We start from the raw sequence: 11,607 nt of genomic DNA on the forward strand, positions 1-11,607 counted from the left end.
TGGGGAAAAATTAAAGGTAAACTTATATATAAGTCAAAGATGTGACCATGAGAGACTAAAGAGCTGACTCAGGCTGAGAGCACTTGCTGCTCTTGAAGAGGACAAGAGTTGCCTTCCAAGCACCCATGTTTAGTTGCTTTCAACCATCTGTAACTCCAGACCTCCAGGAGGCTGCTTCTAGCTTCTGTGGATACCAAAACACTGACACCCATACCCACAAGAGGGAGGGAATTAAGGTAAATCTTTAAAAGCACTTCAAAATTATGACCAAGTATGAGCAATCTAATTTTAGTTTTTAGTTTAAAAAAAAGTATTTCTGTCCATCACAAATTCTATATCAATCTCACATGGATAAAATTTGTTTGACCATTGTTTTGTTTTGCTTTTTAGATTAGCACCCTATTTTGATATTCTCATCATTATAATAGATTTTGCATACACTAATTCTCCTTAGATTCCCTAAAGCCACCAAGACTACAGCCACTCACCCTACTTCCTTCCCGAGTTCTCTTCCTTCTGTGCAACCAGTTTTCTCCTGGTCCTTTTACTGACACCCCTCAGTGTGCCCTGTTCTTATTTTTAAGTTCGTAGAAAGCTATATGAAGGGTCACATTATGATTAATCAAAACTATTGCAACCGGTCAGGTGTGATGACACATGCTTGTAATCCTAGCACTTGGGAGGTTGAGGCAGGGATGAGGTTACATGGTGAGTTTTAGGCTAGCCTGGCTATATATCAAGGCCTTATCTTGAAAAATTAAACACACACACACATTGTTTTTTTTTTTTTTTTTGAGACAGGGTCTCTCTGTGTAACAGCCTTGGCTGTCCTGGAACTCACTTTGCAGACCAGGTTGGCCTCAAATTCACAGAGATTTGCCTGCCTCTGCTTCCTGAATGCTGGGAATAAGGTATGCACTACCATGCTCAGAGAATAAAACTATTTTTAATATCTGCAATCAAGTCAGGCTTGCCTGCCATATCAGTGCCCAGGGGGCTGGAGCAAGATCAGTAGTTCAAAGCTACCTTCAGGTACATACCAAGTTCATAAACCAGCCGGAGCTACAGACCCATGTCTCAACAAAAGACAAAACCTTTTGCAGTCAAGACTCTGTAAGTGCTAAGTAGCCATATCTCCATTCTTCTTAGGAGACAGCTCAGTGGTTCTCCAATTCACTTTAGTCTGATGATGGATAGCAATGTGACCATGTGGTCGAAAATTTCACTTCTAGTCACTTTATGCAGAAGTCCAGGAAATAATGTTTACTATTTCCTTCAATAGGAAAAGCAACTGGTGTGCAGCAATGAATTGATGAAGAAGCGTGAAGATTATTTAACAGTCTTCCACAGCTCCGCACAGCCTGCAGGATAAAGTTCAGAATCCTTAAACTGACAATCACACCTTAGAAGCTGAGCCTCATCTTTCTTTCTAGCACAATTTCATAATCCTCCTCCTTACCCCTGGCCCATACATGCTAATCTAGTCCTAGTTCTATGGGAGAATCAATGTTTCTGCAGTCTCCTGGTGTGTACCCAGCCACCTTCCAATCAGACTGCAAAGGACACTCCATTTGGAGTGTTATAATTTATATAAGCCGCACCCTCCATGCAGAAAGTGTCAATCCATATTGACTCTTTCAATTCTCAAACTGGCATTTGTCTTTTTAATCACTAATTGTGAGCAAACAGTACCCCCCACTCCCTTTACTGTCATGCTGCCCCTTAAAGCCTGCACAAGCCTACTTCTCTTCGCACTGCTCAACCAAACTTTTGTGTTTTTAAATTAAAACCCCTTATGATAAACATCCTATTTTGAAAGCCCTCTGTATCACAATAGATTTTGCAAATACTAATTCTTGGATTCTCTAAAGCCACCAAGACTGCAGCCTCCTTCCTTCCTTCCTTCCTTCCTTCCTTCCTTCCTTCCTTCCTTCCTTCCTTCCTTCCTTCCCGAGTTCTCTTCCTTCTGTACATCCAGTCTTCTTCTGGTTCTTATGCTGACATCCCTCAGTGTGCCTCTCTCTTTATCTGTCTGTCTGTCTGTCTGTCTGTCTGTCTGTCTCTCTGCCCCCTGTCCTAGTCTTTCTCCGATTGATTTTTCATTTGACCCCGTCACTCAAGGACTCCCCATATTCCTCTAGTTAAAAATTTAGGGTTTATTGGATTCAAAACAGCATTAAAATGCTTCCTCCTCTGTCAGCTCTACAAACTCCATCTTTGTGTATCTAGTTTATTCTAGCTTCTTGGACAGAGTGGAATACAGATGAGAAAGTGCAAAGGCATTGGGATAATTAGATGTAATTTCAATATGACTGAGCTACAAATATCAAACAGCAACACAAATATTGTCTTTCATCTTGAGAAATGTGGCATAGAGCATACCATGTACATCCCATTTGGGTCTCAGTTTCTCCCCTATAAATTAGACAAAATAACACAAGCCTTTTAGATTTACCATATGAATCCCAATGGTGAGTTCTTGTGCACACTCAATAACCTTTATTATCGTTATTTTCATACCCACCTGACCCATATATATACATATACAATATATATATATATATATACATATACTATATATATATATATATATATATATATAATATATATATATATATATATATTGGTTTTTCGAGACAGGGTTTCTCTGTATAGCCCTGGCTGTCCTGGAACTCACTCTGTAGCCCAGGCTGGCCTCGAACTCAGAAATCCGCCTGCCTCTGCCTCCCAAGTGCTGGGATTAAAGGAGTGCGCCACCACCGCCCAGCATGACCCATATTTTTATAGGCTATTTCTCCCAACTCATTTCTTCATTTGTGCCATATACCTCAGCAAAGGCACATGCATGAGCGAGTTTATTGTCTGGCTCCGTGGTTTCCAATAGTTTACTGTATCAACACCCCAGTCCTATTTATAAATGTTCTGGTTCCAATCCCAGTCCCTTCTTCCTTCTCCCTGTTTCCAAATGAATACCATTTTTTCCAAACAAACATGAAATATTCTGATCTGCAAAATATACCATATACTCTTTACAACTTGAGATTTGCCTTGAAGTCTGTGTGTGTAATGAGGCTTGTTATCCTCTAAGCTGGACATTATTTTGTTCTTGCTTTTTCTTCAGGTTAGTCATATTCTGCCCACTATGCAATGTTTTGTGCATAACTGATCTTTCCTGCTTATAGACTATAACCCTTCCATGGGAGTAGCTAGCTGCTTCTTCATGCTAGTTCTCTAAGCTGATACATATGTATTAAACAAGAACAACCAAACAAAACCATGTTTCCTTGAAGAATTTTCATTGTCCCAGCCTCTTAAAAAGGAGTGGAAATATAATGGCGGGCTAGTTAACTTTTGTTACCTTGTCACAAGCTCAAGTCATCTGGAAATCGGGAAGCTCAGTGGAGACGATACCTCTATCAGACTGGCCTGGAGGCAAGTCTGGATGTGTTTTCTTGATTAATGATTGATATGTGTGGGCCCAGCCCACTGGAGGCAGTGCCACTCTGGGAAAATGGTCCTGGGTTATATAAAAGAGCCTAGCAAAACATGGAGAACAAGCCAGTAAGCAGCATTCTCTGCGGACTCTGCTTCTGTTCTTCCCTCCCAGGTTCAAGCCTGGCCCTGTCTTGAGCTCCTGCCTTAGCTTTCTGTAGTAACTGACTGCACCTTGTAGGGTAACAGAAAGCCTTTCCTCCCCAGGCTGGTTTTGGTCAGTGTTTTATCACAGCCACAGAAGCCAGACTAGCACAGGTGGGGGTGGGGGTGGGGTGTACACACAGCACTGCTAAAGCACCCCCAGAGGGGATACCCAACCTGGGATGAAGCAGCCATCCTAGAGATTGACCAGGTAAGACTTTAAGCTTGTTATCAATTGCAATCAACCCCTTGAGGAACCCTCTACCAATTTGCTAAGCTTGACCATAGTTCTTTTCTTCCCCAGAGCTATTTTCCTAACCTTCCACTCTCCTCTAAGTCAGAGTAAACAAGAGATTTTGTTTTAAGCCCACAATTGAACACTTAAGGGATGTGTGTGTGTGTGTTTATGTGTTAAGTATTTGATTATTTTCTTGAAATTTCTTTCAGTTAAAACCCAAGTCCAGAGTTTTAGAGGCATTCTCTTAAGGTAGTACCTAGCATAACTTTTCATATAGCAGAAATTCAGTACATAAGTTTTAAAAGGAGAGAGAGAGAGAGAGAGAGAGAGAGAGAGAGAGAGAGAGAGAGAGAGAGAGAGAGAGAGTCTTGCAGAAACAGGTATTGAATTCCTAGGTCTTAAAGGTCTGTGGCCTGGCTAAGAATTGATCATAGTCACCATTACAGAACTTGATGTTGGTGAACTGCGGCAAAAAAGATGGAGAGATACAAAATGAGCACAGCACTTGGGGGCTTAACTCTCTAACAGGTAAACTACATAATCTTTGAGGCCAGATGTTATATAGATTTAAGTATTAGCAACAAGTTCTGTGGAATGGAGATATTATTTTATTTTATATTTACTGGTACTGTGTCAAATCAAAAATGCAAAAGAATTAAGGAATCAAAAATAATAGAAGCCCAGTTATTCTCCCATACTACATGTAGTTCACATTTTAAAAAGTTTCAACTAATTTTTGCAGTTTGTTGCTGTACAGTATGCAATTATGTGATTATTCATCTCAATTATGTAAAATTCTCATTACTGAGAGAAAACTTGTTTTTACTGAGACAGTAGAGTAAAAGTGGATCTTTGGAGACCTGACTTTTTGTATATGAAAAATTGAAACCCATAAATCTCCCAAGAGCCAGGAACTACATACTGAAAACTCATCCTTACCTCTCTCGGGCTAGACAATTCCTTTCTGGAAACCTAGGCTTTTCTCCCACGAGAGATTTATAAGCAGGCAAGGGCAAGTTCGGTTTGTTTCATAGCATTATCTTTTTAAAAAGTGTATGCGTGTGAAATCGGTACACAATGCATTTGCACTTTTCCTGGCAATCCCTAGGGCATGATATTTTTTTGAAATCCAAGAAATTTATTAAAGAGCTATTTGGGTGTAGCACCTAGTGCACGGGGCTCCCAGGGTATATCCCTCCCTGAACTCAGATCTTAACAACACTACTTACTATGCCATCTTGGCCAGTAATCCCAAGTTCCTTGAGCCTTACATTCCTAATCAATAAAATGGAAACGACTCCTGTGTGATGGATGTGTCGGTACAGTCAGCTGAAGGTACATAACCACACAAAAGACCCGGCGGATGCTCTTTGAAAGGCAATCACTCGACTGCCTCTGGGAGGCTCCAGAATCAAGGTCTCGGAGCTCTTTGGACTCTGAGGAGCCTCAAAGACGGGAGACACACCCACATCTTTTCCGCCTCGTTTGGTATCACCCAAGACCCAGACACCGCTCTGGGCCCCGTTCCGGAGCCCGCTGGCGTACACTGTTCTAGAGCCTTCTTTTCTCTGCCAGAGGCTCACGCGGTTCGGATAGAGCTTCCGGGTCCCTCCACTGCTGCCGGCGTTCAGCAGGAACCCAGCACCGCGCTCCATCTTCTTGGCTTTCTGAACCTGTCCGAAGGTGAGCACCCACGATCGCCGCTAGTCACCGCCCTAGCCCTATCCACAGCATTACACGCAGCAGCCAGCTCAGCAGCAGGAGACGCGGAAGGCCGCGTTACCTAGGAAACTGGGGCGGGACCACGCAAACACCGCCTTCCAGAGGGTTTGCGCGCAGGCGCAGAGCCTGGCTCCGAGTGTCGCGAGAGCCACTTCCCGGAAGTTCCACGTCAGTGGGTCGGCTGGTCCACGGGTCGGTGGGTTCCTGAGTACTGGAGTGTTGCCCGGAGCCTGGGGGCTCGGACAGTCGGAGCCATGGTAGGTCGGGCCTCACCGGATAGAGAGCGGAGCCCACCGGCTGCGGCGGGTTCCCGGGGCTTCCGGGCTAGGAGCTGTAGTTAGAAGCGGTCCGCGCTGTTGCGGCTGCGGCTGCGGCTGCGGCCTGGCGGGGTCCTCCGGTCCCGTTGGAGTCCTGGGAGGAAGAAGGCCGGACCGGGAGGCTGCCGTGGGTACACCGTAGTGTAATTGGGTGCCTGCGAGTGAGCGGCCCCCGACTGTCCTGGCAGCCAGGGCGCCTGTTGGTGCACCTGCAATCTGCACTGGGTCCAATAGTGCGAGTAAATGCTAGAAGCAGGAATCGGACGCCAAAAGCAACTTTGACAAAGTCACTCCATCTGTCATTGAGCTGGTGGTTGCTAATCCAGCATCCAGGTTGCGCGCGGTGTTTGGTAGTGTGCAGACACCAAATTGCAAACTTATGCAGAGAGAGAGAGAGAGAAATAAAAAAAAAACACAAAGTGAATTGTATATGGACTCAGAGGTGGAATATCAAATGCTTTGGCGGCCCAGTTCGTCGGGTTCTAGCTGGTGTTGATTGGGCCTTCTGTGCTCACAGAGGATGACGTTTTTGGGAAAAACCCTTAGATCTGCCTAATTTCATTCTGAAACATAATTCCAGTAGTGAAATCTTGCTTTCATTCTTCAATATTTATGAGTTCCATACCCACAGAATGAGCTGGTGGAAGACGTTTGGGGAAAACTGCTGTGTGAATACGTGCTGTCATTTTTTTTTTCTTGTAATAGTATACAACAGCTCTTTACAACTTTGACCCTGTTCTAACTAATCTAGAGGTGACGGGGCAATGGGTAGATTATAAGCACTTATATAACTGAACTTGAGGGTTCTGGCTTGGTGGAGGGTACTGGAACCATGTGCAGACAACCAAAAGATGGCTGTATTTTAAGTCTCGAGTAAAAAGTACAAAACATGAATTTATTTATTTGCTCACTCACTGTCACTGTCCTGCATTTTGCTAAACATTTACCAGCTGATTGTAATCGAAGCCTGTAGATAATTATGAGTAATGTTTATGGTGGTTACTATAAGCCTTGCTCTGCTCTAACTGAACTCTGATTTTAAATCTTGGAACTCTTAAAAGAGATATTATTATTATCCCTGATTATACAAGCCAAACCTGGGGGGGTGTTAATTAAACTTACTACCGTGTATCTGACTTGAGTGCTACAGCTGAGGCTTTGTAGCAAGACTGTGGACCTCAATTATCCTACCTGTTCTTCTGCTGTTCCCAAATAAATATGGTGTGGAGAAAAAGAACTGGATAAGCATTGAGCCTGCCCTTAAGAGATAATCCACTCCACAACAGAAGAGCTGTGTACGTGGATGTACTGTAAACGGGGAAGAATCCTCTGGCTAGGCCAATCAGAAAGGGTGTAATAGTGGCAGTGACATTTAAACTAAGTCTGGAGTTGAGGATGCAGTGCCAGTACTTTAATCATCTAAGACCTGGTGTGATATCTTTAAAAAGAAATCATGACTGAGATGGTAAGTATGACTACCGGAGCTCTTGCCTGCAGTAATGGACATTTTAAAATGGGTATCTTTGCTTTGGAGTATGTGCAGCTATACTAGGTAGTTCAGAGATCCCTGGCCATTTTGAAAAAGTCAATTTAAAACATTGTTAGGATTTATCCTAACAATCCTATTTTATACACACACACACACACAAAATCCACACTCACGTACTTGAATGTGGTGGCTTATGTTATGTTGAAGATCCCACTATGGCTCCTGGCATAATATATTTCCTGCTTGTTGTTGATTCGAAGATGAGAGGGAGAAGTTAAAATTTGTGACAGTAATTTGTGTGCCAGAAATTAAGAAATTATTGAAAAGGTTTGCGTCCCTAAAATTAGTATGTGATTCACAGCTGGTGGCTTGAGTATGTTAGAGATGGGCAGGACCACATGACAGTAGAGGTGTTCTTGTGAGAACTGAAGAGTTAGAACATGGGCCCCAAAGCTGGTTTTGGAAGTGAGGAAGGCAAACATTGAAGAACAGCTAGAAGTAGACAGTGACCTACATTTGACAGAGACACAGAAAGAGGTGATTAAGAGCCTTGTTGGGTGTTTGTTTTGGGATGTTGCCTCTGCTGGATCCTCACTTTGTGCTGAGACGCAACCTTAAATTTCTGTTGAATTCATGATTGTTACGGAACAGCAGAGACACTAGCACAGTAACTCATCCTGACAGTGGCTTCAGATTATTGCAGGGAAAGTCCATTTTAAATGAGCTACAAGACAGAGTGGAAGAAGAGAGAGTGCTCCAGAACTTCATTGTCTAATGAATTAACTTGTCTTCTGTGATGGCATCCTGGGAGAAGCAGAACACAGTCACTCGCTCACATCATTTTCTGTTCTGTGGTTCAAATAAGGAGTCTGACTGGAAAGGGGCAGTTTTAAACTATTGCTATTTTATGGCTTAATTTTGTTTAGAATTGTTCTATTTTTCAGTATGTTTCTGTAAATTCAAAAGGCCTTTATGAACATAAGTAAACCTTTATTGATCAGACATTATTACTTGCCTACAGTTTAAATGCCCTCCCCATCTGATTATTTTTAAAGAGCTCATTTAATATTATGGTTTAGGATTACTACAGCTTCGTGAATGGCATGTTTTTACAACATATTCTAGTACAACACTAATGCATGGACATGAAATTGTGATTTAGTTGATATTTTAAATTTATTTACTTATCTATAAACTGGGTGTTTTAGAAGTATCTTCTGAAGTTCCTTAGAGGTCCCTTACTGTTTCAGGAAGTCACAGATCAGAAGTTGTACCAATAGTAAGATGCCGTTGACCTTCCCGCTAGGTTTATATTTGCACTGATGGAAGGTAACCATGCTGCTGCACCAATGCCAGAATGTGCTGGTGATACATTCTTTTTGAGACAGTTTTTCCTTATAGCTCAGGCTGACCTTGAACTCACAGTCTACTTTTTCAGGGCCCAGAGTGCTGAAATTACAGGAGTACACCACCACATCCAGCCTGATAACGTGTTCTGGTCTCCAGACACTTATTTATTTGTAAGAAGCCAGGTTTTAAGTGAGAGCACTGTGGGTGAAACAGTAAAATGTTATTAATGCTGTCAATTTCTACGCCTTAGGAGGCAGCTTCTAAAGATTCTGTACTAGTATTATGAAATAAGGATGCATAAAATACTTGTAAAGTAACATGTGGCTGGTGGAAAAGGCACTTTAATATAGATAAAGGTTCAGGTTGCAAGCTTTATTTGAAATGATGGTTCAGAAACTGCTTACTCAGATATATTTAGTAGACATGGCCGGATAACTGAAAGATGTTAGCTGGTCCCTGACCATGTTTGTTACTGATGATAGAATTCTAATCTTCAAATGTAAATTTGAATTTTTGAGACTGAACTTCATGTATTTCTGATATTCAAAGACTTGTCAGTTAAAGTAGGAAGTGGTATTAATAAATGTGACTTTTGATTAAGGGTAATAAAATTTGTTGTCATTGTGGATCTGTGTAACTCAGTGAACCATCATTTCCTAAATGACCAATGTATTCTGTTATAGAAACCAAGCAGGAGCTAAGAATCTGCAAAGTGTAGGATAGACTAGTGGATTTTAATTTAGCTAAGGCTTCAGATCCCACAGTACAAGTGTTCTCTAAGGAGCCCCTGCTTCTCCGGCAGCATCAAAGCAGAACTTCCCATTCTCCAAAAATGGCTTATATATTCTGCTTCCTAACTGTATGTGTTTGAGGCCAGATGGTGGTTGTTTTGTTACATCTCAACCAAATCAGTATACTACAACATACTGGAGACATAGCCAGATATAACGGTCCTCTAAAAAAAATAAAATTGAAAATATTCACATAAATATAAAACATTATCCCTTGAAACCCTCATAAAATTTAAGGGTGTAAAGAAAGAGGTCAGGGGGCTGGTGAGATAGCTCAGTGGGTAAGAGCACTGACTGCTCTTCTGAAGGTCCTAAGTTCAGATCCCAGCAACCACATGGTGGCTCACAACCACCCATAATGAGATCTGACGCCCTCTTCTGATGCGTCTGAAGACAGCTACAGTGAATTATGCCGGAGGAAGCGGGGCCGGCAGAGGTCCTGAGTTCAAATCCCAGCAGCCACACACATGATAGCTCACGGTCATCTGTACAGCTACAGTGTACTCATACACATAAAATAAATAAATCTTAAAAAAAAAAGAAAGAAAGAAGTCAGGATAAGTAAAATTAGAAAACCACCTCTGTAAATACAAACTTAAAAAAATACCCCATTTTTGTTAATGGGATTAATATAGGTGCTTTAAACTTGAAATTATTCACAATTTAGCAAAGTTAAAACAGAATTTTTCATAAGCCTCTTTACACTGTTTCAAGCATATTTTATTTGGCTTAAGAATTTAATTTTAATCATCAGTTGTCTTTTTCCCCTTAGCCTCTTCGACTTGACATCAAGAGAAAGCTAACTGCTAGGTCTGATCGGGTTAAGAGTGTGGATTTGCATCCGACAGAGCCATGGATGTTGGCTAGTCTTTACAATGGCAGTGTGTGTGTTTGGAATCATGAAACTCAGGTAAGATTTTTGAAAGGAGTTCATTAGCAATAAAAGCTGTAAAATGCCAGCACTAGTAATGAAAGAAACCCCAGAGTCCAAGCAGCTGTGTGTGGATTGCTTCTCAAAGCAGGATGGAGTGCTTTATCTTCAGGAACTAGGTTTGTGTGGGTGCTGCCTGTGGGAGAAGTTCTTCTGTGCATATTATATGTGGTATTTAAGTACAGCAACATTGACGTAGGTAGCGTTAGTACCGGCTTCTGCTCTGCTTGTTTCCCGCTCTGTCACCAGTGGCAGAGTTAGCTGCCATTCATGTGTATTGAGAGTGGCAAGAGCACTGTCACATGGCTGCTCTACCTTGGGTGAATCCAGTGTTCTTACATTTCGGATAAGGAAGTATTGGACTCTCCTGGAGGTGGGTAGCAGGTCAAAGTTTTAAAACAACAACAGTGTTTTATTATTTAAAGCTAATTTACTAGCAAGTCTTAGGCACACTGAGCCTTGATTTACTACTCTGAATGGATGATCACTGTTGTGACCTTTGTGTGAAGAGAGAACTCGGAGTAGGAGTAAAACGTTAGGCAGTTGTTTCTCACTCACAAAGAACCATCTCAGTGTTAGCTGTTGCTTTCTTAGATGTAGCACCTCTGTGGTCTGAGAAGGCAGCTTTTCTGCTCTTTTGTTTAGCTCGTGGGGTGTGAGTTGACTTTTCTTGCCATTTGTCCCGCCAAGCACCTCATGTGGTACTCAGTCATGGAGGTTCTGCAGCTGGCTTCCTTTGCCGCTCCACATATCCTTGGATTTGTTGATGACTCAAAAGATTTTGTACATTTTTCTGCTGTCTTAGAGACTGCATGCTCAGCTTGCTCTGTTCATGCCATAGTCACCTGGTAGCAGCCATGCATCTGTGTGGCATCTGTGTGGCACCCAGCTTTGCCTAACCTGGGAGGCCACGTGGCCTCAACAGTTCTTGTAAGTTAGTCACTGTTGGTTTTCCAGTGTACCTTGGTAAATGAGCCAGTAAGATTTTGTTAAATTCCTGAGGTACTACATTATTGCTTTCTTGGTACAAAAAGAGACATTAGAAATGATAGCTTAATGCCGGGTATGGTGGCGCACGCCTTTAATCCCAACACTTGGGAGGCAGAGGCAGGCGGATTTCTGAGTTCGAGGCC

General features: G+C 42.2%; 2 protein-coding genes and 1 long non-coding RNA gene across 3 annotated transcripts in view; 1 reads left to right on the plus strand and 2 right to left on the minus strand.

The window, feature by feature from the left end:
* Nucleotides 1–927: 927 nt before the first annotated feature.
* On the minus strand, nucleotides 928–3,631 carry LOC116072218. The gene is made up of 2 exons (XR_004111360.1): nucleotides 3,359–3,631; nucleotides 928–1,361 (listed from the first exon to the last, which is right to left on the minus strand). It is a non-coding gene; the product is annotated as an uncharacterized LOC116072218 (long non-coding RNA).
* Nucleotides 3,632–4,991: 1,360 nt separating this feature from the next.
* Nucleotides 4,992–5,689, minus strand: LOC116072217. The gene has a single exon (XM_031343545.1). It carries the CDS (start codon nucleotides 5,527–5,529, stop codon nucleotides 5,200–5,202), a length of 330 nt encoding a protein of 109 aa, XP_031199405.1. The 5' UTR covers nucleotides 5,530–5,689; the 3' UTR covers nucleotides 4,992–5,199.
* A 31-nt stretch (nucleotides 5,690–5,720) lies between these two features.
* Copb2 (COPI coat complex subunit beta 2) overlaps nucleotides 5,721–11,607 on the plus strand; it is a 23,448-nt gene continuing 17,561 nt past the window's right edge. Inside the window, exons 1-2 of the mRNA XM_031343543.1 lie at nucleotides 5,721–5,853; nucleotides 10,316–10,453. Coding sequence (XP_031199403.1) covers nucleotides 5,851–5,853; nucleotides 10,316–10,453 — 141 coding nt within the window. The 5' untranslated portion in view covers nucleotides 5,721–5,850. The remainder of the gene's footprint in view (nucleotides 5,854–10,315; nucleotides 10,454–11,607) is intronic.

Source organism: Mastomys coucha, unplaced genomic scaffold, assembly GCF_008632895.1.
Source record: "Mastomys coucha isolate ucsf_1 unplaced genomic scaffold, UCSF_Mcou_1 pScaffold23, whole genome shotgun sequence".
NCBI lineage: Eukaryota > Metazoa > Chordata > Mammalia > Rodentia > Muridae > Mastomys > Mastomys coucha.

Bases quoted from the DNA above. Each gene is read 5' to 3' on its own strand.
- LOC116072217 (XM_031343545.1), bottom strand. From the start codon at position 5,529: ATGGAGCGCGGTGCTGGGTTCCTGCTGAACGCCGGCAGCAGTGGAGGG.